The sequence below is a fragment of the Euleptes europaea genome, chromosome 15, assembly GCF_029931775.1.
Source record: "Euleptes europaea isolate rEulEur1 chromosome 15, rEulEur1.hap1, whole genome shotgun sequence".
NCBI classification, from domain to species: domain Eukaryota; kingdom Metazoa; phylum Chordata; class Lepidosauria; order Squamata; family Sphaerodactylidae; genus Euleptes; species Euleptes europaea.
The window spans coordinates 20,182,682-20,208,889 of NC_079326.1; the positions used below are offsets into that span (position 1 = coordinate 20,182,682).

General features: G+C 41.4%; 1 protein-coding gene across 1 annotated transcript in view; it reads left to right on the top strand.

Annotated features, from left to right (window-relative positions):
- Nucleotides 1–26,208, top strand: part of THSD7B (thrombospondin type 1 domain containing 7B) — a 466,994-nt gene that overhangs the window by 116,052 nt on the left and 324,734 nt on the right. Inside the window, exons 2-4 of the mRNA XM_056861246.1 lie at nucleotides 3,833–4,670; nucleotides 10,143–10,394; nucleotides 15,994–16,160. Of these exons, the coding sequence (XP_056717224.1) occupies nucleotides 3,833–4,670; nucleotides 10,143–10,394; nucleotides 15,994–16,160 (1,257 nt within the window). The remainder of the gene's footprint in view (nucleotides 1–3,832; nucleotides 4,671–10,142; nucleotides 10,395–15,993; nucleotides 16,161–26,208) is intronic.

Sequence of the window (26,208 nt, forward strand, 5' to 3'; positions counted from 1 at the left end):
CAGTGCTTCCTCCGTAGAAGAGATTTGAGGGCTGCATTGGGGATTGACTGTACATTCAGTTCCACTAGTTTTGCTTAAAATGTGTTTGGAAAGTGTAATCTCTTGGAAGTCCAGTCTAAAATCATATTTGTCCTTTGTAATGGCCCAGGTTAGCCTGATTAGAATATATGCATGTGTGTTCAGTATTTTTTCCATGATATTAGGTTGGATCCAGTCCTTGGACTTGGATTCAATATATTCTTCTGTGAAGGCCATCTTTGGATCTAATCTCAATCCAATTTATGTAAGATGGTTGTAACTTTGAGTAAGAATTTTCAGTTCCATTTGCAAACAAAAATATGATCTGTCTCTAATTGAGGGTCCAACTGGATGAGACACTTGGAGATCTATGAATAAATCTGCAGCATGGTGTTTATTATTAAATAATGATAGGTGGGCTAATTCAGATTGGATCTGTAGACGGGGTTTAACCTTTTCTTTCTGCTGCTTTCTGAAACCCAAACAATCCCCTGGAGCTTATATTTACTCATTGGGGGAAGCCTGTACATTTGCCTCAATGGGGCGAATTGTAGCTTGGATCCTAACCCTTTCTTCCATTTCTGAGGTGCTGTCCTTTATTATGGATGTGGTGCTCCATTTCATAGTGCAGTGTGAGTCATTTTCTACTCATTTCTAGACACTGGTCTTGGAGAAGCAGAGGAACATGGGGACAGTGCTCCTGAAATGGAAGCAAGCCTGTACACCTGGAGGTCATCTCTAATAGTGTTCAATCACCAACTAGTTTGGCTCACATCATGTGTCATGATCTCTGGAGGTGAACGTTTGATGGGCTGTTCAGTCCATGTTTGAACAACTTGAACATGACTACCATAGAAGGGCCCCCACTGCACATTCCCAAAAATGCATTGTGTGTGTGGGTTAAGTGCCGTCAAGTCGCCTCCGACTCATGGCGACCCTATGAATGAAAGTCCTCCAAAATATCCTATCTTTGACAGCCTTGCTCAGATCTTGCAAATTGAAGGCTGTGGCTTCCTTTATTGAGTCAATCCTTCTCTGGTTGGGTCTTCCTCTTTTCCTGCTGCCCTCAACTTTTCCTAGCATGACTGTCTTTTCCAGTGACTCTTGTCGTCTCATGACGTGACCAAAATACGATAGCCTCAGTTTAGTCATTTTAGCTTCTAGGGTCAGTTCAGGCTTGATTTGATCTATAACCCACTGATTTGTTTTTTGGGCAGTCAACGGAATCCGTAACACTCTCCTCCAACACCACATTTCAAAGGAATCTATTTTCTTCCTATCAGCTTTCTTCACTGTCCAACTTTCACACCCATGCATAGTAATAGGGAATACGATGGCATGAATTAATCTAGTCTTAGTGGCCAGTGACACATCCTTACACTTCAAAGTCTTTTCTAGCTCCTTCATGGCTGCCCTTCCCAGTCTCAATCTCCTTCTGATTTCTTGGCTGCAGTCTCCCTTTTGGTTGATGGAGGAGCCAAGGAATAGAAAGCCTTGAACAATTTCAAGACTTTAAATGTAATAGCTGCATTAATCTCCCACCTACATGTCCTGATACCAATTGTTTAAAGAAAAGACTAAGTTAACGCCTAGTTGCTTAAGACTGACATGAAGGAGAAATAATACCCATTGGTTGTGGGCCTGGTATGAATATCCCCCTGGCTGATATTTAACAGTAAAAGTATTGAAGATCCAATCATGGATTTTCATAGTTGTGTTGTCCTTTGGTGTCATGTGTAGCTGCAGTTCTTGTTTCTGATAAGAATACAAGAAAAAAGGCACCTTTGATTTAACATGCTTTTAGTTATTTTGATGGTGATTCAGTTATTTTATATTTTTATTATATTTATTGTTCCTATTTACAAATTGTTTTCTTAATCAGTTTTAAATTATTTTTACATTTAGACTATTGCTTTATATTTTTCTTTTACATTCATTCTATACTTCAAAAATATTTCTGTGTAAGTTGATATTACATTTTCATGTTCCTTTAGGCCTTTTTAGCTTTCAAATGAGCTTTAAAACATATTTGCCATTTGCTTGTTTCTAATTGAAGATGCTGAGAAGTATATATGATAATGAGAAAAAAGCTGATTAATGTGTAAAATCCTCTAAGATAGTATAATTGCATTTTCTGTATACTGAAGTATTAAAAGCAATCCCTTTCTGATGATGTTAGGATAATTAGAGGTACCTTTTATAACTTGTGTGTATGCAGTTTCAATTTCACACCTTTGAACTTCCCTGGTATTAAAAGTAGCTTTACCTCAACTTCTCTAACTTCTAGGAAATGTATTTTTCCCCTAAGGGGGCATATCATTCAAATAATATAGCAGAGCCCAGATTTCTAGCAACTCACCAAACTACACCTCCCAGGATTCTTTGGGAAATACTATGACAAACCGTAGTTTAGATGTACAGCTCTCCCATTTGCACAGATTATTATTTATTTATGCATATTGTTTCCTATTATGATTAATATTGTTTTCCTGTTATGAGCACTGCCCTGACCTGGATGGCCCAGGCTAGCCTGATCTCGTCAGATCTCAGAAGTTAAGCAGGGTCAGCCCTGGTTAGTATTTGGATGGGAGACCACCAAGGAATACCAGGGTTGCTGTGCAGAGGAAGGCACTGGCAAACCACTTCTGTTAGTCTCTTGCCATGAAAACCCCAAAAAGGGGCCGCTGTAAGTCGGCTGCGACGTGACGGCACTTTATACACACACACATTATGAGCACTGTTTTCCTATTAAAGCTATATCTCTAGATTTCAGTAATTCTCTGACTCAGTTCTTAAATCCATCTTAAATCAAACCTGGAGTTCTCCCACCAGGCAGGACTTCCCTTTGCAGAAGCCATGCTGATTTCCCCTCAGCAGGCTTTGTTCCTCTGTGTTCTTTATACTTCTGTCTTTGATTACAGTTTTTATTAATATGCCCGGGACAGATGTTAGGCTGACTGGCCTTTAATTTCCTGGTTCCCCATGGACTTCTTTTTAAAATGGAATGGAGATTCCAACCCGGGTCTCCCATATGTTATTCTAACCACTATACCATGCTGGCTTTGCACAGAGCCTGCAAGACTGTCTTATTTCAAAGAGCTTTTTCTGGAGAGCAATGAAGCTGTTGGAAGATGTTTTTACTGTGATTCTATTGCTTGTGTAAGTCTTTGGGAAAAGGTGGATATAACGTATATACTCGAGTATAAGCCAAGTTTTTCAGCCATGATTTTTGGCTTAAAAAACTCACCTCGGCTTATACTCGGTTCAATACGGTAATTCGCCTGCCGGGCCCTCTCCCAGTGCGCTCCCGCCGGCCAGCTGATGGGCAGGCTGTCCCGCCTTCTCCCCCCACCCCACCCGATCGCGCCTTCTGCGTGGCGGCGGTGGCGGCTTCTTCCCCACCCCACCCCACCTGATCGTGCCTTTTGCGGTGGCGGCAGTTTCTTCACCCCCACCCCACCCCGCCTTCTGCTGGGCGGCGGCGGTTTCTAAAAAGGAATTACATCATGATTGCCACAACTGTTTCTCTAATTAATTAAATAAAATAACTTGTTCCAATCGTTTGCTATAATCAATTATTGTACCTTTATTCTTGTTTGAATTGTTCCTGTCTTGGTGGATCAAGCTCGTTGCTCGTAGTTACGTGTTGGGAGCATTGTGGTTGCCTGTCTCCTCAGTGATCGGTTAGTTCCATTACGATAAATGAGACTGAAAGTGAGGTGTCTGAACATGAACTCGTTTTGTAGCTTCATGTGATAATACTGTGGGCATGGTTCACTTAAATAATTCATCCCTTCTCTCTCTCTATTTTTAGGTCATTGGGGTCGATGCATAGGTGACTGTGGTTCAAGTGGTGTTCAGAGTCGTGTAGTTTGGTGTGTCCATTCAGAAGGCTGGACGACCCACCATTCAAACTGTGAACAAAGCGATAGGCCTGATAGCCAGCGGAGCTGCTTTAAAATATGTGACTGGCACCTTGAACTCTTTGAGTGGGAAGTTTCAGAATGGCACATGTGTGTTCTTGTTCCATTTGCTCATGGTGAAGTCAAGCCACGGACTTCAGAGTGCGTAACTGCGCAGCATGGATTACAGCACAGAAGTGTACAGTGCATACAAAAATTGAACAGAACCGTTGTTGCAAGTGAGATCTGTGAACATTTCATCCCCCAGCCCCCTATGGAACAAGCTTGCCTAATTCCTTGTCCCCGGGATTGTGTGGTATCGCAATTCTCCTCCTGGTCGGTGTGTAGGAGACAGTGTGGAAAGCATTTACAGCATAGAACCCGTTCTGTTATTGCTCCTCCACTTTATGGTGGAGCTAAATGTCCGAATCTCACTGAATCAAGGACTTGCAATGGTTTTATCTCTTGTTCTCACGGGGAAGAGGAATATACCTACAGTCTTAAAGTTGGATCTTGGAGTAAATGCCGACTGCCTCACCTTAAAGAAATGAATATGATTGGGAGAACTATGTTGGACTTCAGTTCGGATTCTACGGAACGAAGCACTTTCAAACTTCAAGTGGTTGAGAACGTGCAAAACTTCCACAGGTTTAAACTCCACCTCAGTTCTAAGTCTTTGGATATAGAGATTGGTTATCAAACAAGGCAGGTGAGGTGTACAAGACGTGATGGGAAAAATGTTATGCTGAGGTAAGACCCTTTTATTCATATTAAACTACCACTGAAAGTCTGTTAACATCATGGTGGGGCAGCAACTCACACATATTCAGGGACCAGTGCTGGATTTACGTATAAGCTAAACAAGCTATAGCTTAGGGCCCCACTCTCTTGGAGGCCCCCAAAAAATTTAAAGGAAAAAAACCTGGATGTACATTTCCAAAATATAAGATAAAAAGCAAATAAAATAAAACCTACATACAGCAACAGTGTTTTGTGTTGTGTAGGCTCCTATGATGTAAGTAATGCCCCCCCTGCTAGCCTGCTCCCTAAAATATCACTGGTTTACTCATTTCTATATATAGGATGCCTACATTCTTCATAAATTACCATATAGCATATATTCAACACAAAAAACAGCGACAATTTGTTGTTGACAAAGGACAGCTGGACATATAAAGGGCCCCATTACCTTCCATAGCTTAGGGCCTCATCAAACCTAAATCTGGCCCTGTCAGGGACTGTTACTCCAGGAAGGGAGTCTCCTGTTAAGATGGGGAAATTAGCTGGAGGCAGAGTGAGTGTGGGTGGGGGTCAACCAGGATCAATAATACCAAGATTGTCCCAGGTGAGAACTCTTAAAAATGAAGAAGCCGTTATCGGGACAGAAATGAGTTTTATTACAAAATAAAATAAAATGAACTTGAAACCGTAAAACATACATACTTAAAGCGTACAAGAGTTAACTATAGGAAAAGGGGAAGAGGGTGGGTAGCATTTAGGGAAGGGTGATAATTACTAGTCCTGAACGTCTGCGGAAGCAGCACATGAAGGAAGAAAACGGCCAGTGTTTTTGGAAGCAGAGAGAGGACCCACACTCAAGTGGGGGTGTGAGGCACGGATCCAAGACACACACATACCAAGGTCAAAGGACCGGGTTTTATACTCTAAAATGGGTCCTGAGGTGATGTGAGGTGTTATGGCAGGGATGCCAGAGATCAAAAATAATTGCTTTTCTTGGGCTTTGGACCAAAGTTAGGAAAGCTTTCAAGATTCGTAAATGCAAATGCCCGGACCATTTGGATGCAGATTTGGTGGGAAATGGTCTTTTCGGAGCACTGATTAAAGCACCCTGAGGTGACCCAAAGGGCTCTAACTAGCCCTTTCTTTGTGAAGCCAGGGCACATCTTTTGGCCAGGAGAAAAAGTCAGCTGTCAAATCTTTCCTGTCCAGGTTTGAAAACAACGAGATAGATCCCAAAACTCTGAGGGGCATCCATTTGGGGGGGATAGTTCCCTGCTCTGACGCCACCCTTAGAGGCCCCATGAAGACCTTTAACAGGAGAAGGGGTCCAACTGCTAATAGGACATACTAAAATCGGGAATAACTTTTTGGTTAGGTCCACTGTATGGGAATAATTTGTAAATCACAGAGCTGGTCCAAACCAGCTTTCATTATAGAACTTACGTTGTTCTTAGTAGGCCACTTTCTTTACTGGTCAACAGCTACCAGTATCTTTGCCCCTGAAGTTTTGCATAGCATGTCTTGGAAAGTGTTGTAGAGATGTTAAGCTATTATTGCCACCACACACACCACACACACCAGTACAAATAATTAAATCCAGGGGTAAAATTGTTTGATCTGTAGTGAAGAAAGGTAAAAAAAAAAAAAAAAACTGAAATGTTTAACTTGCTTAACTCTGATCACCAAATGCCAGAAAGACAAAATGCCTCCCACTGGCTTTTAGAGATGAACATGCTCAGGTGATAGGCACAGGATAAGGGAGTGTAATGATCATTGAGCAGGTATGATGATCTCTCTTGCTACCAGCAATTGTCATGAAATCCTGGAGGGGGAAAAACGTACAAAAGAAGGATATATTCATCAAAGAACAGGTACAGACATTTTATTAAAATGTAATTATGTCCCTCTGTGGATTGGATGTCAACTTCTGGCAGCAGGGTGAAACTGGTGGAGTGGTTCTTCCCTGCTTCCTGTCTCCTGCAGAAGTCTCCTGAGCCTCCTAAAATTCTGCTCCTGGGGAATTCAAGGGACATCCAGGAACAATGTAGAGGGCACTGTGAGAGCGGATATTAGTGGAAATCTCTGGTTCCTTCTCTGCCAGCGCAGTGGCAACCTGGGCTCCGCCTCTGCTTATATCCATCATTACTGACACCCATAGAAGCTTTGGGTTAACACGGTAGTGGAATGTAACACTTTTTTCCCCCCGTCAGAAAGTCCTTTACGCTTTGTGTACAGTTTATGCTAAATATTGGTTTCCTTTTAGTGTGTTCAGAACGGATGCCTGTATTTTCAACCGAAAGAATATAACATCAGGGACCTGAAGGAATTCTGCAGGGCCCCCAAGGCAGAGCTATTCCGCCAGGCTTATGGTTGAGGACGGCCGCAGGCAAGATTAAGTGAGATCAGAGCTGGCCTCCCTACTCCCCACCCTCTCATTTTAGTGTACTGATCTGTTTTGAGGGTGGATAGCCGAACCGGTTACGAGTTCTTGTTTATGGCTGGCATCATCTACTGCAGTGAACACTTATATATGGCGACCCTCTTTAAAATTAATTGGAGCTGTTTTTTTTTGTGGTTTTATATTTTATTGTTATAGGGTAACATTTAAAATGTTGTAACCCCCACCCTGAGCCTGGCCTGGCTGGGCTAGAAGTATGAAAATAGATAAATAAGTGGAGCCTAGTGGATCGGGCTGCTAGTGGGTTCATCTCGTCCAGCATGCTGTTTCATACAGAGGCCGATGAGTTGCCTTACAAGCCCAAACAAACTGGGCATATGGGCCGGGCCCTCCATCACTGCTTCCTCCCAGCACACGGTTTGCTGCCTCGTGCTACGAAGGCTCCCTTCAGCCACCATGGATTTTAACATTCCTTTTTACGTTTACTGAAAATATCTACTTTCCCATCTTCAAGAATTAAATGTAAAATATCTTATCACTTACGTCTGGCTTTAGATTAGGAAAAAATATTCAGTTACTTTAGATGTTTTTGAAGAAATTTGGGTTCAGGAGGTTCTCCGGATCCGGCACATTTCATCTTCTGACATCTGTTCAACGTCAGACTTAATTTAAACTCACAAGGAAAAGGCAAGGGGTCCCCACTGCATGCAGGGTGCATAGTTTTTAATTAATGTTGCTGAAAACTTTGCACAATTACTGAGGTACAAATATGCTCTTTACTCTTGTTTATGACCTTTGTGTATACATATTGGTTAGGCAAAAAGTATTTCATTGGTCTAGGCAGTTCAGGTTATCATGGAGGATCCTGAGGTTTGTCTCACATGATGTGGTCTTAAATAATATAACCTGCTTCTAATCATGTTTGCTGCAGTTCTAGTTTGCTTGTAATTCAACAGGAATTTCTGCATTTAAATTCAGTTTACAAAGTTACAGTATGGTTTATAGACAGTTAGGGAATGGGGACTGCTTCATGGATCGGCTTCTTCCAGTATGTCTCACGAACACCTATAGGATAGTACACTATTAGTAATGATACTTACGAAATCTCCCTTTTTCTCCCCTTTCCATCAGTTTTCAAACAGGGTGTGCATGTTTGATCGTTTGCATTTATACATCACTTTGAAATATTCAAAACAGATTTCATATGCTATCTCAATAATGCTAGAAATATATTTTGTTGGGTAAGCAGTATCAAATCAAATCAAATGACCTTTATTGGCATATTCTCAGAAACATAGCATAGACGGTACACAATAATTCTCATTCCATACATTTCCCATATAGATATGATTTAAGCTTTGATCCTAGACTTGACAACTTCCGTCAAAAATTCCGCCACCTTTAAAGTGACTTCAGGGATAGAGTCGTTCATTAAAAACCGGCATATGGCAGTTTCGTGGCTAGATTTCATTTTATCCATCAAGGGTAAAATTGTTTTCTTACGAGGGCCATCATGCAGAAGACAATTTATAATTATATGCTGAAGTGTATCATGTTGACTCCCAGGAATGAACCATCTAAGCGGTTTACAAATTCAAGCTCAATCTTGATATGCTTCTCACACTCCATTTGTCAAGCAACTTTGGACTCTGAAGATTTCTGTGGGTAAGCAGTAAATGCTTTACCACCTGAGTTTCCTTTAAAGCAACAATACAAGTTTACGTTACCTGCAGTAATGTATGCCAGTTCTAGAAACATGTTTAGTTAAGTGTGTGTGTGTTGAGGAATATGCTCTTCTACGTGGTTTCCCGCACTAAGGTATATATCTTTGTTTCCTTCTTGCTGTTAAAATGAACAGGCTTTTCTGCAGCTGCATGGCTCTTTTACTGCCCCCCCCCTTGAGGATCACTGAACTGTTGTAGGAGCAGCATGAAGCACTGAAGTAAAGGATAGCTTCGCTTGCTCCCACAACTTACTTGCTGTATGGAGCCTGAATTAAAAAGCATGTACTTAATGTATCCTAATGACAAAATTGTTAAAGATAATGTATTATTTCACTTCTCCCCTAAACAGCCTTTGCTGTCAAGGTTACATTTCCTTGCGATAAGAGACTTGTGACATCTTTTAAAACATCTGCTTTAGAAATATATGCACAGAGCATAGTGGAAGCAAATCCTTAAAGCAGGCAGCAAGACCACTAATCCTGCATGATTTCCAGAGAACAATGTATGTGTACATGTCCAACTTTTAAGCAGCTACTGAAAACTTCTGCCTTTTAATACTGAGTACAGAAAAAGAGTGCTGTTGTACCTGCTCCTCCACATCCTTTGCCCCTTAAACATCCTCACTTTTAACTACTAATTATGAAATATCAACTGATCATCTTTGAATGTTTGCAATTAACAAGTGAAACCACCCAGCAACAATTATATTATTCTTTGTAGAAAATGTTCCCATGTTTCTAAATAGCCTAGTTGCAGGATCGTGTTTCATTTAGCACATACCAACACATATATCAATGAAATTAGTTTGAGGTTTACAAAGCAGAAATAACCCTTTAGTACCTTTGTAATTTTATGCTACATTTAATGTTATTAACCTTCCATTATGTGTAATTAAATGCTGTGATCGTCTTATAAAAATGTAACATAATATGAGATCATGAAGAAAAGACTTACTGTGCTTGTCTTTCATTTATAAAAATCTACATTCAGATTTTATTATGTTAAGAATAAACTTATTTCTGGAGGTTGTAATCTATGCATGGCATTTCCATATATTTTTCACATGTGTTGAGATTTCTAAGCACTGGCTTTATCATAAATGCGTTACCAGCCCTCGAGTTGTGGGGCAGAATCACCAGGGTTCTTTTCGTGTACCCACACTCTTCTGTTGCAATATTGTGATCTTATATTGCATTGCAAACAAGTAGAAATTCATGGTTCTTTCCCCCTTGCTTGCTTTCTGTTAGCCAAGAAGAGACCGAATTAAGGCCTGACAAAAAAAGTAACTTGCCAATTTGGCTAGATAGAAAGGTTGTGGACTTCAGGTTTTTATGTTAACCAAATACTTTCTTATCACAGCCTTTGTGTGCAAGAGGCCACCCCTTTGACCTTTCAGTCCTGTGTTATGCCTAAAGACTGTGAAACATCAGATTGGTCTTCATGGAGCTCTTGCTCAAAGACTTGTCACTCAGGGGATCTGTCACCAGGATTCCGGAGCAGAACTCGGAATATAACGCATATTGCCGTAGGAGCTGGGAAAGAATGTCCTGAAGCAGAAGAAAGAGAGACTTGCAACATTGGAGGAGGAGGGCGTCTTCATCCATGCCCAAGGTATGTTTCGTGTCTCCCTGTTTTCCTTCGTGATCCTGAAATGGTTTATATTGCTCTGGACCCACTTACTCGGCTGGTGAACCATGTTGGGTAAAAACGTGTATTGATGCATATTTGAGAGAGGGGTATGTGTGTATTTTAATATTCATCTGATTATTTTGACTCTTTTTGAAAAAAGAAAAGAAAAAAAAGCTTCAAATGCCAAGGTGGCAGCGTAAGGTACCCTGGAATTTTCCAGAGCTTCATTAAAGAACAAACATCGAAAACTGTAAAAAGAGCTCTTGAGGCACAGGTTTACATTACTATAACAAGACTGGAGATTAAACACAATTTTGCCATCAAGTCACAGCTGACTTATGGCAACCCCATAGGGTTTTCAAGGCAAGAGACATTCAGAGGTTGCCTGCCTCCGTGGTGCAACCCTGGTATTCCTTGGAGGTCTCCCATCCAAATACTAGCCAGGGCTGACCCTGCTTAGCTTCTGAGATCTGACGAGATCAGGCTAGCCTGGGGCTATCCAGGCCAGGGTTAACTCATTTACATGCAAGTAAATTGGTGGGGTTGGGGGTTCAGGATACAATCTGTCCTCCTACACCATCGATTATTTGATGCAAAATTTCCATCCATGAGGTAGGAGCCCCAGTAGTTTAGCTGAAGTGTGGCTCAAATGATGACAGTTCTGACTAAAAGGGAGAGTTTTTTTTTTAAAAAATTGAGGACTTTAAAAAACAAACAAATAGAAAAGTCAACAAGGTAAAGCATAGCAACAAGCAAACGAAACCAAGAGCTGGAACCAAAACAATTCATAACAGCACCCCCCCCCAATAAAAGCATCAGACCCCAGTAGAGAAACATACTAAATAAACATTAAAATAATAAATAAAAGTCAATTAAAAAGGTAAAGGTAAAGGTCCCCTGTGCAAGCACTGGGTCGTTCCTGACCCATGGGGTGACGTCATATCCCGACGTTTACTAGGCAGACTTTGTTTACGGGGTGGTTTGCCATTGCCCTCCCCAGTCATCTTCCCTTTAACCCCAGCAAGCTGGGAACTCATTTTACCGACCTCGGAAGGATGGAAGGCTGAGTCAACCTTGAGCCGGCTACCTGAAACCAACTTCCGTTAGGATCGAACTCAGGGCATGAGCAGAGCTTGGACTGCAGTACTGCAGCCTACCACTCTGCGCCACGGGGCTCTTAAAAGTCAACCAACAATAAACCCAAATAAAATTTCAGGGTAAACTCATTAAAAGCTTTCCAGAGCAATGCAGATTTCAGCAGCTTCCAGAAGGCCTGGAATGAAGGGCTTGAGATACAGATCTCTGTTATTGACATCACCAGAATACCCTGCCACATATGCCCACCAGTATAGCCTCCTGTGATGACACCCCACTTCCAGACCTAGAAACCGGGGACTTAAATTTCACACCTACCCACTTCTTCTCCCCTCTACGTACTTCTGTTTTTATAATTGAGGCTTTTGCGACCACTTACTCTTCTAGTCCTCAATGAGGGCAATGCCTGGACTCAGGAGGCCACTCAGCATTCACTTGGCCTATTATGAAGGGGTTATAGGCTTGAAAGAACCACACGGTAGACTTGATGAAAGCAACTAAGAAACAGATTTATTTCAGTGCTATGCATAGACTGGTTGTTTTTTTGTTTTCCTTTTCTCTGGCCCTTTCAGTATTATAAACCAGATGTAAACCCTAGTTTGAAACCCTGGTTTGGAATCAAAGAACCAAATGTCTGCACTCAGAGGTCACAGCTTTAATCAAGCTAAGCTTTTATCAAACCACAGTTTGCAAGTCACAATTTTATTGTGAACATGCTTAGAAAGCAGCTCAGCGGCTGATGGCCTTGGGAATGGACTATGTCCGCTTCTCTGATCACTCTCCTAAGAATTCATTAGTTCAGTGTTGATAATGTTATATTCTGGTGGTTGTCAGTGGTTGGTGTATCCAAGTATCTTTTTAGTGGAAGAGATGGAACGATTGCATGGACGTGTGAACTGGTGCTGTTTATTAAAATGCTAGCAGAATGTTACTTCCGGCTCCTGACTGTCCCACAAGAAGGGATGTCATACTTGCGTAATCTTTCTGAAGAAAAAAAAGTATGCAGGTCAGGAGTGAGGTGTTTATGGTCCAATCATGTTACTTCAAAATCAGCAAGCTGCCCATCATCTCTGTGCATCTAGCTATCAATAGGAGAGAGGGCACTTTTAAAAAAGCTTTGCTTGATTAGATCTTACCCCCAAAAATCTTGTATGCTGATTTTTGCTTTTCCATCCCAATTTATGTCAATCAGTCAGACAAAAGGATCCGATTGTCTGGCTGATTTTATTCTCTGTGCTCAATGAGTTGTTTCAGTTGACAGTCATGTGATTGAAATACCCTGCCTGATGTTTAATGAGAGGGAAAGGAGATTTGTATCCATAACATCTTCCTGCTATTTTTATGAATCACAGGAACTATATCTGTGAGTCTTAAGCAGCGGGTCTAAAGCTGAGGTTTTGTTTACTGTCTCTTCTGAGGTGCGTCTACCTATAGCCACACATGATGTTTCATGTGCAGTGTGTTCAGGATGCCGTCACCAAAATATTTTCAAGGGGAAGTGTTTTTCTTACAGCTAGTAATCTTTTTCAAATATATTTTTCTTCCAGTTGAATACAAAAGAAAAGATCGATACTGATTTGAAATACTGGATTGTGATATTTACACTGCATCCCTACTTAGGTCCAAGTGATGAGGGATGTCCTGTCAAAGCAGGGCCTTACTTAATGGTTTGTTAAGGGTGCCGCTCTCAGCTAACGTTCTGGGTTTTGAAAGTTTTGTTCTCTTGCGAAGTTTGCTTTGGCGGGTGGTAACTCGAGAGGTCCTGTAGCCGATGTCCTGGAAGTGCTGTTTTCCTACAGAATTTGGCACTGTCAGGGGTGCCTGCCATAGTTCCTTGGAACCAGGCCACCAGTCTGAAGAGACGTTCTGAGGGCCAGCCTTTTCCCTAGGAAGCGGCTTCAGCCAATAGAGGGTAGGAGGACCCACCCCAGAAGAAATCAGCTTCAATCCAAAGAGGTGGTCTGGGGAGCAACTTCCCCCAACAGCCTACATTCCTAAATGATGCAATACCCCATTGAAAACAATCAGATTTGAAGAAACAGTCCACAGTGTAGTAAGGCTATTGAATATTTTTAACTCCTAAATATCCATATAAGGGTAGTGGTGTCCTATGTGAAGTTCCTAGCATTTTCCTTTTCCATTTTCCTCTTGTCTGTGGTGACTGTTGAGGATCAAAGGAAAGCTGAGTACTTGGTGTGTACTCTATTTCTTTAATGTCATGAGCTTTTCTCAGTGAAATATCCCAGAGTTCATTATCATGTTGTAAAGTGAGTATTCCATTGAAACAAATATGGAGCTCTCTTCACTGAGAGCTCTGAGCGATGCATCACAGGAAAGTCTTTGCTTTTCTTTATCAAGCTTTCAACTCAGATAGATGTAAGTTTGTTCTATAATTTTTAATTAATACTGCAGATAGGTTTGAAGGGAGCTCTACATCTCGCACACATACTTGACTGACTGTCATTCAGCAGCCCTGAATATTTTCAAAGGGCTTCTAGTTTTCAAATCTAGTTACTTTGCTTATTCGCCTAAACACTAATCTAAATCAACACACTTCTGCTTAAAGAATTAATGACTAAAGAAGAGTAGATACCTGTCCTTAAGTATTTGGTATTGTAAATTGATTTCCATTTAGCCCCAGGAAATTTGACAGCTTAATGTGATTGGAAGCAAAACACAGTACATTTACCTTGTTGCTGTTTAGCTTACTCCTCCAGAAGGGAGATTGTCTTTATGAAAAACAGTGATATACCGTGTTATTGAAATGTTTTTTAAAAAGTTATAGCTACAAAAGAAAGTTCCATCTATTATAATATGTGTGTTGTGGGAGGACAGTTTCATATTTATTATGTTAAAAGAATGTCATGTAGAGAATCTGTTCCTTTATGTCGTCTCGTCCCCCTCCGTGCTGGTTATTCTCAAGTACACACAAGTTGTTATGCAATTTAAGTGGCAGTTCATTTGAAAGCCCTGCAGATTAGAAAGAAATAAGTAGTTCTACAAATATTTCCCATATATTACAACATTTTTAAAGTTTTTGTAACTAGACATTGCTTTATCATCATTTTGAATTAAAGTTTGTATGTACATTAAACACTACTTAAGCCATTGTTTTAATACTGGTAATTAAAGTGGAAACAAAATTATAGACTTTAGTTTTGGCAAATGACTTTGAGCCTGTTAACATTAAAAAAAAGCTTAATAGTGCATATGAAATTGGAAACTGGAAATATTTATCAGTTGCTCTTACTGCTTAGCCAGTAGGGCAATTACTTGTAGCATTATCAGGTGCCTTTTGGTAGAAACCAACCTCAGGGCTAGTTGTGTGGGTCTACTTTCATACCATTCAAAGCCTCTAGTCTTGAGTGGTTTGAGTGTGGTCATGATCAAGGGTCATGGAACATCAGCAATATCCAAATTCCAGTTTGGTGATGGACAGGCGAGGCTGTGCCTCTCCTAAGAGCGACCATTGAGAGCTGATGGCATGTCGGGGGGAAAGGTGAGAAAACTGTCAAAAAAGGAACAGTCTGGCTCTGAACTAACAAGTCATAATGTAATAGCATGGGGTCTCTATTCTGATAAGCAATACCTATTCTGATAAGCAATAGTCTCAATACCTAGACAAACTCGTGAACTTTGTATGTATTTTATTATTCATTTTCTAAACACATGGAAGCATTATATGGGACATCTCTGTCTTGTGTGTCTGTATTTTATCCCCATCTCTGCATTGCAATCAGTGTAGTAGAGTCCTCTTCATCCTGGGGCATCTGTGAAACCAAGGAACTTCCATCAGGATCTACTGTATAGTTATCACAGATGCATAGTCAAAGTCAAGAACTTGAATTTGTGTTGTGGGTATCATCATGGGAACAATAGCACTTGATGGCAGAGCTGGTAGTGGACACGGATATAGTCTGTTTAGTCCCCCCCAATGACTTTCAAGTTATGTTGTAAAAATTTTTAGAAATTGTGTAGCTTTTCATTAACCCTACAATGAATACATTTATTTATAGCAAAAGCCAGAATAAACAACCAGATGCAACCTGTGAGAGACTAGGATCTCTCTTGTTTAAAAGTATCACAATTTAAAACAGTTAAAACCAATAATTTACCAGATAAAAATTAGCCAGTCCCACTGTTAACCTTACCCGTATGGATCTTAATTGCAGCAGCACAAAATTTGGCAACTTGAGAGAGACAAAAAAAGTCCCCATCCCAAAGAAGAAGTTTCATTACCTCTTCCTCTGACTCCATTAAATTAATAAGTGGATGGATCAGCTTCCGCCGAATACCCTCGCATTAACCCTACAAAGAAGCTTTAAATATTGTGAATTTCACCCCATTAGCTGTTTGATGTTTGCATTGCGATTGAAGAGTTAGCAAGATTTAATCAGTTCAAACTCACTATAACAAATTTCTGAAATAAGACGGACCATCCAAAAAGCCTTGGAAGAATTGCCTTGTGTTTCTTGTTTTCCTCAAGATATTCATGGAAGACATCAGAATGGAAAGAATGTGATGTTTCTCTTCTGCTAGAGCAGCAGGACCCTCAGCACCAGAAGCGCACAGCCCTTTGTGGAGGTGGGATACAAGTTCGGGAAGTCTACTGTGCCCAAAGCACATGGGATGAAATGCACAAATCAAAGGAAGGTATGTTAGAAGTAATATGGATTGTCAATATATAATTGGTGTGAAATATAAATGGAAGTTTGTTTGCACTGCAATAGAATAATGTAGGTAGGATGCTAGAACAGATATTGGCATGCTGGGCTTCACAGCCATCACAATATACAGGTTAATTTTAATCTGATTTTTTCTTGTTACCATCTACACTGTAGATTCTTCAAGAATTCCAGTAGATTTTTTCCCCTCTCGTGCTGGTGGGGTTACTTGTGTTGAAAGGCTTTTGCATTCATGTTACTGTGAAAGGGCAAAGCATTGCAAATTGAAATGAATGGGGAACCTTGGCACTCAGATGAGTTCTATGTATGTATTTAACATGTAAAGAAGACATCAGGAATGTCCAAGACTTTTTTTTAAACAGAGAATATTGGAAATTGAAGTGTCACAGATCAATCTAGAATAGAGAAAAGGGGTTTAAAATTATTATTTGTGTTTTTAGTCTAGGGGCTTTGTTTTGTTTTTTTGGCTAGGTCTAGGAATTGAATCATTTTCTAGATTCAGAAGAAAAGCAAGTGGATAGACAGATACCTGATGAATAATTTATCTTTGTCTATTTTCTTTACTATACCCTCTGCTCCTGCAAAATATGGCTTTGTACAGAGATGTAAGATAGCAAGAGCACAGCATCTCAGCTGAAGATGTGCTTGTTTACAAAGGCAAAGGCAAAGCAAGTCTATCTTTGGGCAGATTGTCTATCCTGTCATTCTGCCTGAATACTCAGACTGCTGAAGGCTGATTATTCAGTCAATATGAGGGATTTTCTTGCTTCCTGTTTCAAAAAAATTGGATTTGCCTCCCCCTAACCCCTCCCGATAACATAAGTTATTCACAGGAGAGGGGTACATTAAGTAACCATGTGGTCGAAACATGTTAAAACAGGTTTGCCTTGGCCCAAATTATACAGGGTATTTGGAAATTTCTAATTGTATTTTGAATCACTTTAAATTTCTTTTCACGCTAGCAGTGAGTGTATGGGCAGAGCGTTTTGGAACTGAGGTGTTGCAGGGAGAGGATAAACTCTTTTTTTCTATGCCATTTTCCCAGTAATACATCATCCACTGAAAGCTCCTGTTTGCTCTGTTAATTAAACTATATTATGTCAAAAGCACATATGGAAGGAGCTTCCTCCCTCCCTCCATTCCTCCCTCCCTCCCTCCCTCTCCAGGTCCAGCTTGGCAGGAAAAAAAGGTGAATAAAAACATTTATTTAATAAACTAAATAATTATCCAATGTTTCGTCTAATTAGGCCACTAATGCAAACCCATTCAGAGGTAATGTATCCATGTTAAGGGCAAGTCTACATAGCAGGAACATCAGATAGTGACATGGAAGATTTCCATGCATCATCTTATCGGTGTTGTGAGTCGTGCGTTACAGTTCCAGTATGGGGAAATTGCTATGCAGAGTGTGTTTAGAATCCTAGAATCCTAGAGTTGGAAAGGTCCATACAGGCCAACTAGTCCAACTCTATGGTCAATTCAGGATCAGTCTAAAGCATCCCTGCCAAGTGCTCATCCAACGGCTGCTTGAAGCCTGCCAGTGAGGGGGAGCTCACTACCTCCTTAGGAAGCCAATTCCACTGCTGAACAGCTCTTACTGTAGTCAATCCACCCCCTCATCCAGATCATAGGAATAAATATTGAAAAGTACCAAGCCCTGTGGCACTCCACAGAACACCTCCCTCCGTTCATATGAAATGCTATTGACAACTACTCTTTGAGTGCGGTTCTCCAGCCAGCTCCCTATCCACCTAACTATCGTGGAGTCTAGTCCACAATCCTCCAGTTTACCCATCAGAGCAACATGGGGAACCCTGTCAAAAGCTTTACTGAAATCCAGGTAAACAACATTGGCAGTGTTCCCTCAATCCAGTAAGCTTGTCATTAGATCAAAGAAGATAACGAGGTTGGTCTGGCAGGACCTACTGGGGAAAAATCCGTGCTGACTTCCCCGGGGCCCCATGTTGCCCTTCAGATGCTCACAGACTGATCCCTTTAAAATCTGCTCTGGTATCTTCCCTGGGAGAGAAGTCAGACTGACTGGCCTGTAGTTTCCTGGGTTATTCCTCCTCCCTTTTTTGAAAATTGGGATAACATTTGTGTGAAGGCAGAAGAACCGTTTTGTTCTTGACATCAGTTCATTCTCCGTTTTGTGTGTTAAGTTTTGCTTTTGCAGTTCCCAGAGGCCCCTAGCCAACTTTCTCAGCTAACAGGCTACACCTGCAGCTTGTTACCTTAGCAAATGGCACCTTCAAGGACGGAGGTACATACCAGCTTAATTAAGTGATTCAACACATCTATGGGAAGATGGGAGGGGGGATGAGAACATACTTTCTCCTGGGAACACTATCCTGGCCTAAACCAGTTTGAACCATCTAGAGACTTCTCCCTAGTAACAACTTTGATTAGGAGTCATGGGTCATCTGACCTGAGTCCATTTTACAATAAATTAGGCTATGTCTCATGGTAGAGACTTCCACTTCTAATTCTACTTTCCATTGCGATGTCTCAATGCAAGCAACCAGAATTACAGCCTGAACAGCAGCCTTATAGCTATTAAGATCTGCAGCTATGTAACAGCTTAGTAAGTATATTTGGCTGGCTAAGATTTATTATTTCCTTTGCCAGTGTGCCTTAAGACTTTGTAACTGTGTTTTAATCTACTTTGAATCTTTTAATTTTCAATAAAGCCTTTAGCTTTTTAAAGGCGGTTTGAGTTTACTGACCTGGCTTGGTTTCTCTACAAACAAGACTGGAGCTCAGCAGGGGCTCAGTCTTGACAATTTGCCCTCTCCAGTCTTGTGGCACAGTCTCCTGTCCTCCAAGAGGTCTGGAAGATGATGGACAAAGGCTCTGCAAGCTCTCTAGAAAGTTATTTGAGCACTCTTGGGTGCATACCATCTGGCCCTGGGGGATTTGTACTTATCCAATGCAGCCAGGGGCCTCTCAACAACCTCTCTGTACATGTCAACCAGTAGCCCAGATGCTGTGCCTTGACCGTTGCCATCTCTAGAGCTCTCGATTTAAGAGACCCCATGTGTCACTTGTCCCTTTCTCTTCCAGCAGTCTTGCCCATGGAATGACTCTTATCATGCCTCTGAGTTCATTAAAGCCTGCCCTACTAAAATCTAACATACACTTGTGCCTACGACCTTCCTTGGTCTCCCACCGCAAAATGGAATTCTAGGAGAACCTGGGCACTTTTTCCTAAGGTCCCCCCCACCTTCACCCCATCTACCAACTTTTGCCTGTTGATTAATATTACGTCAAGTATGGCCGAGCTCCTGGTAGCTTCTTCCATCTGAAAAAGAAAGTTGTCAGGCAGGTCAGCAATTTGCCTGACTGTGGACGCTTAGTAGAGTTGGTCTCCCAACTCCCAGGGAAGTTGAAGTCACCCATAACAACAAGGTCATGTTGCTTAGATACATTGTCAAGCTGCTCAAGGAGGGCAGCATCCACCACCTCACACTGATCAGGAGATCTGTAGCAGACCCAACCCAATATTGTTTGTCCTTCCCTTATCCTCACCCAGATACTTTCCACTGGGCTGTCACCCACCTCCTCCAGTATTTCCAGGCAAGCAAACCATCTCCTCACATACAGCACCACTTCACCTCCTCTTCAACCCTTTTGTTTTTTCTTGAACAACTCATATCTACCCACTACTACATTCCAGGCATGGGAGTACCTTCCTCCACCTGTAGATTAGTCTTTGGTTGTAGTAGAGGCTGAATTAGATGACTAACAGTCTTGGGGTTTAATGAAAACAAAATTATATAGGAAGTGGAAAAATAATGGGCATGAGTTGTATAATAAGGGCCTCTGAGGTTGAGGAGAAGCTTCAAATTAGAAGTTTCTCTTTTAGTTGTCATCTAGTAATTCTAGTGCTGTTTCAACAAATATGATAGCCTTCCATTAAATAGCTAACATTAGTGTCTAAAAAATTGCTTAACATGATTCTAAATTGTGACCCGAAGGATTCTACTCTTCCTCTTTCCCTTTCACTACCAAGTTCCATCCAGGCTGTGCTGCTAACACTCCAACTGCCACAGCTTTGCTCCAAGGGATCAAGGGAATTTGGAATAAAAAAACAGCAACATCTCAGACAGAAATGAAAACAAAGGTGGAATTTCCTTCTAGGAGCTTAGCGTACACTTGTTTAGGAAATTATTAGAAGCAAAAAGTGATGAATTAGAAATTTAGGTTATAAAGTCTTTGTCAAACTGTCTGATTGTCGTCCCCCCCCCCCCCCCGGACTGGGATCTGGAGCAGCTGCACCCTCCTGGGTTCCTTTCTTTAGCTGCTTTTGGCGTGAGTCTCAGAACAGAACAGAAACATTTATTGCGGCATTGCGCCAATAAAAATTAAGAACATAACAGCAATATTACAGCGGATACATTGATATTGTTTAAAAGTTGTGTCTTGTTAATTTAAAAGAATATATATAAATTAAAATGTTTCATGATTTGGATAAGAAATAATAAACGTGGTGTAGTTGTTAAGAGCGGTGGATTGGAGCGGTGGAGTCTGATCTGGAGAACCGGGTTTGATTCCCCACTCCTCCACATGAGCGGAGGAGGCTAATCTGGTGAACTGGATTTGTTTCCCCACTCCTCCACATGAAGCCAGCTGGGTGACCTTGGGCAAGGCACACTCTCTCAGCCCCACCTACCTCACAGGGTATCTGTTGTGGGGAGGGGAAGGGAAGGTGATTGTAAGCCGGTTTGATTCTTCCTTAAGTGGTAGAGAAAGTCGGCATATAAAAACCAACTCTTCTTCTTCTTCTTCTCACTTCTGCCCCAAAAACCTCCCGCCGGAGGAGAGGGGGGACCTGGCAACTCTACTGCAGAGCTGTCAGGGCTTCGTCGAACGGCCATTTCCTCCAGGACCTTCCTTCCCTTTTTCTTGCCTGCCCCCACCCTCTCACAGGCTGGCCCTCCCAGCCCAATTGGGTGTGTGGAGGCTATGGCTTTCTGCCTCACCGGCATGGGCAGCCCAGCCGATCCCAGGTGGGGCAAGGCAGGGATATTCTGACACTTCCCTGATGCTGCTAGTGCGGCGGTTTGGCCTGATTGGGGCCTGGGCTGACAGGGCCTGTCGGGGGCCACTCTTGGGCCTGCAGCGGTGGATTCCAGCCTCTGCAGTAAGTGCAGAGGCTGCAGTCCCACCCCCTTGTACCCCAACTATTGAGGAAGCCGGCGCAAAGTGGCTGGTTGTCTTGGCTGATCGCAGTAAGAGCAAGGGCAGGGCAACTGCTCTCAGACATAAATATCCTACATGACTAGGGTTGCCAACCTCCAGGTACTAGCTGGAGATCTCCTGCTATTACAACTGATCTCCAGCTGATAGAGATCAGTTCACCTGGAGAAAATGGCCGCTTTGACCATTGGACTGCATGGCATTGAAGTCCCTCCCCTCCCCAAACCCCGCCTTCCTCAGGCTCTGCCCCAAAAACCTCCCGCCGGTGGCGAAGAGGGACCTGGCAACTCTGTACACTGACATATATTAGTTGCATGAACGCTTAGCTGAAATAAGACAAAGCTGTAAGGGAGCCAGCGGTGATATGAAATTAAATACTTGCACCTGATTCTTATTTGTATTGTAGTATTTGCTGCTATCTCAAGAGGCTGGTACACAGATTGCGTTCCCCGGGGATAGTATATTCCTTTGGATGGTTTTAATATTTGTGTGATTTGGTTGCCTATGAACAATATACAGAATCGGTTCTTGTAGGTTATCCGGGCTGTGTGACCGTGGTCTTGGTATTTCCCTTCGGTGTTACTCCTCTGAAGATGCCTGCCACAGCTGCTGGCGAAACGCCAGGAAAGAAAATATCAAGACCACGGGCACACAGCCCGGATAACCTACAAGAACGGATGAACTCTGACCGTGAAAGCCTTCGACAATATACGGAATGTTTTTAGGGTTTTGTTTCCAGGTGCAATACTTACGGAGAGAACAATTTGTGTGTGTTCTGCACTACAGGAACAAGCCAACCAAAGTTAAGCGCTTTGAAGTTTAGGGGGATAGATTGGAACATGTGCTTCATTTTCACATTAAAATGAAATTGGAATGAAAAGTGCTTACATTATGGATGGCTGACACCTTATGTTCTTGTCTGTATCCAAACAACAAGAATGATTCCCTGACTAGAACTGTAATGTGAGTAAGTAACCTAAAATCAGTATATTTCACCATATTCAGACCCAGGACCACCTTTAGTATCACATAGGGCCCGCTTGTAATTGTTAACCATATATTCAATGTGGTTCTCCTTTTATCTGTGTCTTATTTTCTTCAGTTGCTCATACTTTATTTCTTCTCTTCAACAAAGAACATGGTAGTAATCCCAGTGGTGTGAACCACAGTTGGCTAGGATTTGACCCAATTAAAATTTGTCTCTTAAACTAAAAGATCAATGCATTAAGCAGTCTTACCTTTAGCTGCATATCCTGGCACTTACGAGCCATTCTTCTGTGTGGTGGATCCTGTGTTTGAATCATAGAACCACGTAGGTAAGTTGATCCCACAATGCTGATTCTTTAGCAAAGGCCTGGGTAGTTGGCCTTGCCTATGTGGAGATATTATTCAGATGCAAGTCTCATGAAGCTGCCTTATACTGAATCAGACTATCAGTCCATGAAGGTCAGAATTATCTACTCAGACTGGCAGTGGCTCTTCAGGGTGTCACACATCCCCTACCACCTGATTGTCTTTTAAACTGGAGATGCCAGGGAATGAACCTGGGACCATCTGTATGCCAAACTGATGCTCTACCACTGAAACCCAGCCCCATGTAAACAGCTAGAGATATGTCTGAAGGTTACAACAAGATATATAAAGTTGGCCATTCTGTGAATAAGATTCTGATCCTGCACGTTTTCTGAGAGAAGAGTGAACTGAACTGTCACAGGATAAAATACAAAGCTGCTAATCTAGCAAATTGATTTCTTTTTTCCAAAACAGAAATGGTGAGTAAAGAATAAATATTTCTTCCAAGTGACTTAATTTACTTGATAAAGAACACCTTAGGAAATAAATATATTATCACCTGGAGGTGTTAAATTTACATGGTTGGGATGTTTGGCTATTGATCTGTAGGTTCACCACCAAACTTTTCTGAGTAGAATTGATAAGACTAAAGCCACATAATGGGATTATAAATATGTAACATGAGGCTTCTTTTAGAGGAGACCCTTTGAAACAAGACATAAAAGGGTAGCACTCAACTCTTTCGAGTGTAAACTACCATGCTTTAAATTTGTAATTCAAAAATGTAAGAGCTGAAATCCATGAAAGGATGAAGAATCTTGCTAGTCACAGAAGTAGAACATTTTCAGTTTTTAAATGTCTTCGTACTTAATATGGAAGTTCAGACAGTTCAAAATCTTAATAGTAACAGTTTGTAGGGTAAATAGCTATCTTCCTTTTGAAGCATATTCTGATTTTTGTCCCACAGATATCCTGGGCATCACATCAAAAAAGACATCACGGGGATATTGAGAGAAGGGGTGCGTTGTGGTTAATGGTATGCGGTGGTGGCAATGACGGCTACTCATCTCTGGTGGCAAAAGTTGATAGGAGGGGCAGTGGGAAGGGCTAAGAATTATGGGCATGCCGGCCTGATGGAATATCGACCTGGAAGCGCATGCATGACCAAACACCCATCGTTATCGCGAATGAGAAATCACTTTCGCGATAAGACAGGATTTGGAAATCATGCGAATAAACCGCGCCGAAAGTTGATCAGATGTGCGGATCGGAAACTAATAATTTGATCAATTTAAAAATTAAGAAAGACCCTGCCTTTTGTTTACTGGGTATTCCCAAGAAGAATTTAGATAAAGGTGACAGAGTCATATGCCAATACAGTTTTGCTGCAGCTAGAATTATAATTGCTAAGAACTGAAAGCAATAAAATAAACCTTCAATTAAAGATTGGAGAGAAAAGTTATGGATGTATATGCGGATGGCCAAACTTACAGATTCTTTAAGTGGTAAAGATATGGATGAATTAAAAATATATATAATCAAAGGCCGCTGCATATTGGGATAAATTGGCAAAAACGGATTTTATAGGTATAGTTAATGAATTATAGAATAATGTGTTTTTAATAATTGATTATAATAATAGATTTTTAAATACTGTTATAACACCCCTCCGGAAGTCCAAGGGTGGAGGGCACAGGGGTGGGTGGTGGAGGTTTGGGCACTATATATTAGAATACACATAATGTATCTGTACTGGATGCAATAGTGCTTTTGTGTGCTGTTATATTTTTTATGTTTTTTATTTTATTGTTATTTTTTTCTTTTTTGTTTGTATTGTAGTATGTCTTTATTGTTGTTTATTTTTTGTTTAATTATAAAAAAGCAATAGAAATTATATATATATATGTGTGTGTGTGTGTGTGTGTGTGTGTGTGTATATATATATATATATATATATATATATATATATATATATATATATATATATATATATATATATATATATATATATATATATATATAAAGGAAACAGTGTGCGGGCGGCCCCGAAAAAATCACTGCATTAGGGGGGGAATTGAAAGACAAATCGGCCATGCGTAAACGGCCATAGTCTTTCAATTTGTTGTGTATGTAACTCAGAGATGCAGAAAATTCTCTGACTAATTGCAGGCCCCGTCACAGTTCCTCCACAACATATACTATACAAAGCTCTCCTTCCAGGCTTCTCTGCCAAGTCTGTAATGAGCTCCTGACTATTCTGGTATGTTCGTTGGGGCTGGCAAGCACATTATACTAGTCAAAGGATGATAGCCAAAAATGGCCTTCCTTTGACGAACTATTCATGCCATAGTTGTAACCTCTGGAATGACTTACAGGGTGGATATTTGCCTTAGTGAGGATGATGACAAACATAACATTTGAAATTTGATGGAAAGAATTTGAATATATTCTTTTTAAAAAAAGTTTTTTATTAACTTTAATTACTATGAACTGTTGCCATCATGAACTTTTCTTCTGTCTGTCTTTTTTACCAGATAAAGATTTTAGGTGGATCTTAACGAACAATTGTTCCACTCCTATATCAATCAATCAATTGTATTAGTTTTAGTCACAGACGTTAATGATATTCAGATTAAAACCATGCACAATATATAACCCACAACACCCAGAATTACATGAATAAAGTTTTTAAAACCTTACAGTCACGTATATGCATATTATTGCTGATTTAAACACTATAGTTCTCCTAAAATATTAGTTCTATGGCAACTTCGGAGCCTAATGTTCAAAAAAATTCTTCCTTAACTGACAGCCCATTCCTGAGAATGGGGCCGAAAGTTGTTAGGAGGCGGCATGACCTCGCTGCCGGCGTAAATGTGTGTAATCACGCATTTACATGCATTCACTCCGGTGGCGAGGCCAGTCCCGGTGGCGGCCGAGCACCGTCGGACCGTGCCTCCCCTCTCTGCCAGAGTGGCCTCTCCGTGGCGCCAGCAATGGCATGGAGAGGCCACGCAGGCGCAGGGGGCCGCTCCGGGGGTGGGCCGGGGGGAAGAGCCGCCGGTTAGGCGGCTCCCTATCCCCTTTCAGCCACTTCCACCGGCACCGGGAATGGCAGTGCTTGACCTGCTTTTTAGCAGGTGGAGCCTCGCTATTCCCTATGGGGCAAAAGGTCCCGGTTAAACAAAAAAAAAGCCTTGAAACGGCTTTTATTTGTTTAACGGCATACGGGGAGTGGCTTAAGAAGAGGCGCCGCTGCTCCTCTTCCCCGCCGTCCCCGTACGCCTCAGCTCAGGAATGGGCTGTGAGACGCTAACATGATAAAAAAAAGCCGCGCTAAGTGTCTGCACTCCTATATCTATAACCATCCTGCTATCCATGCTCCCACTAACCATCCTCCTATCCACTTTGGTTTGGTGGCATCGTGATATATATAGGGACCCTGTATTGCAAGGTGTGTCTTTTCAGGCTGATGATTGAAATTTCTTTCATAACATATAATATGTTGTGTGTGTGTGTGTGTG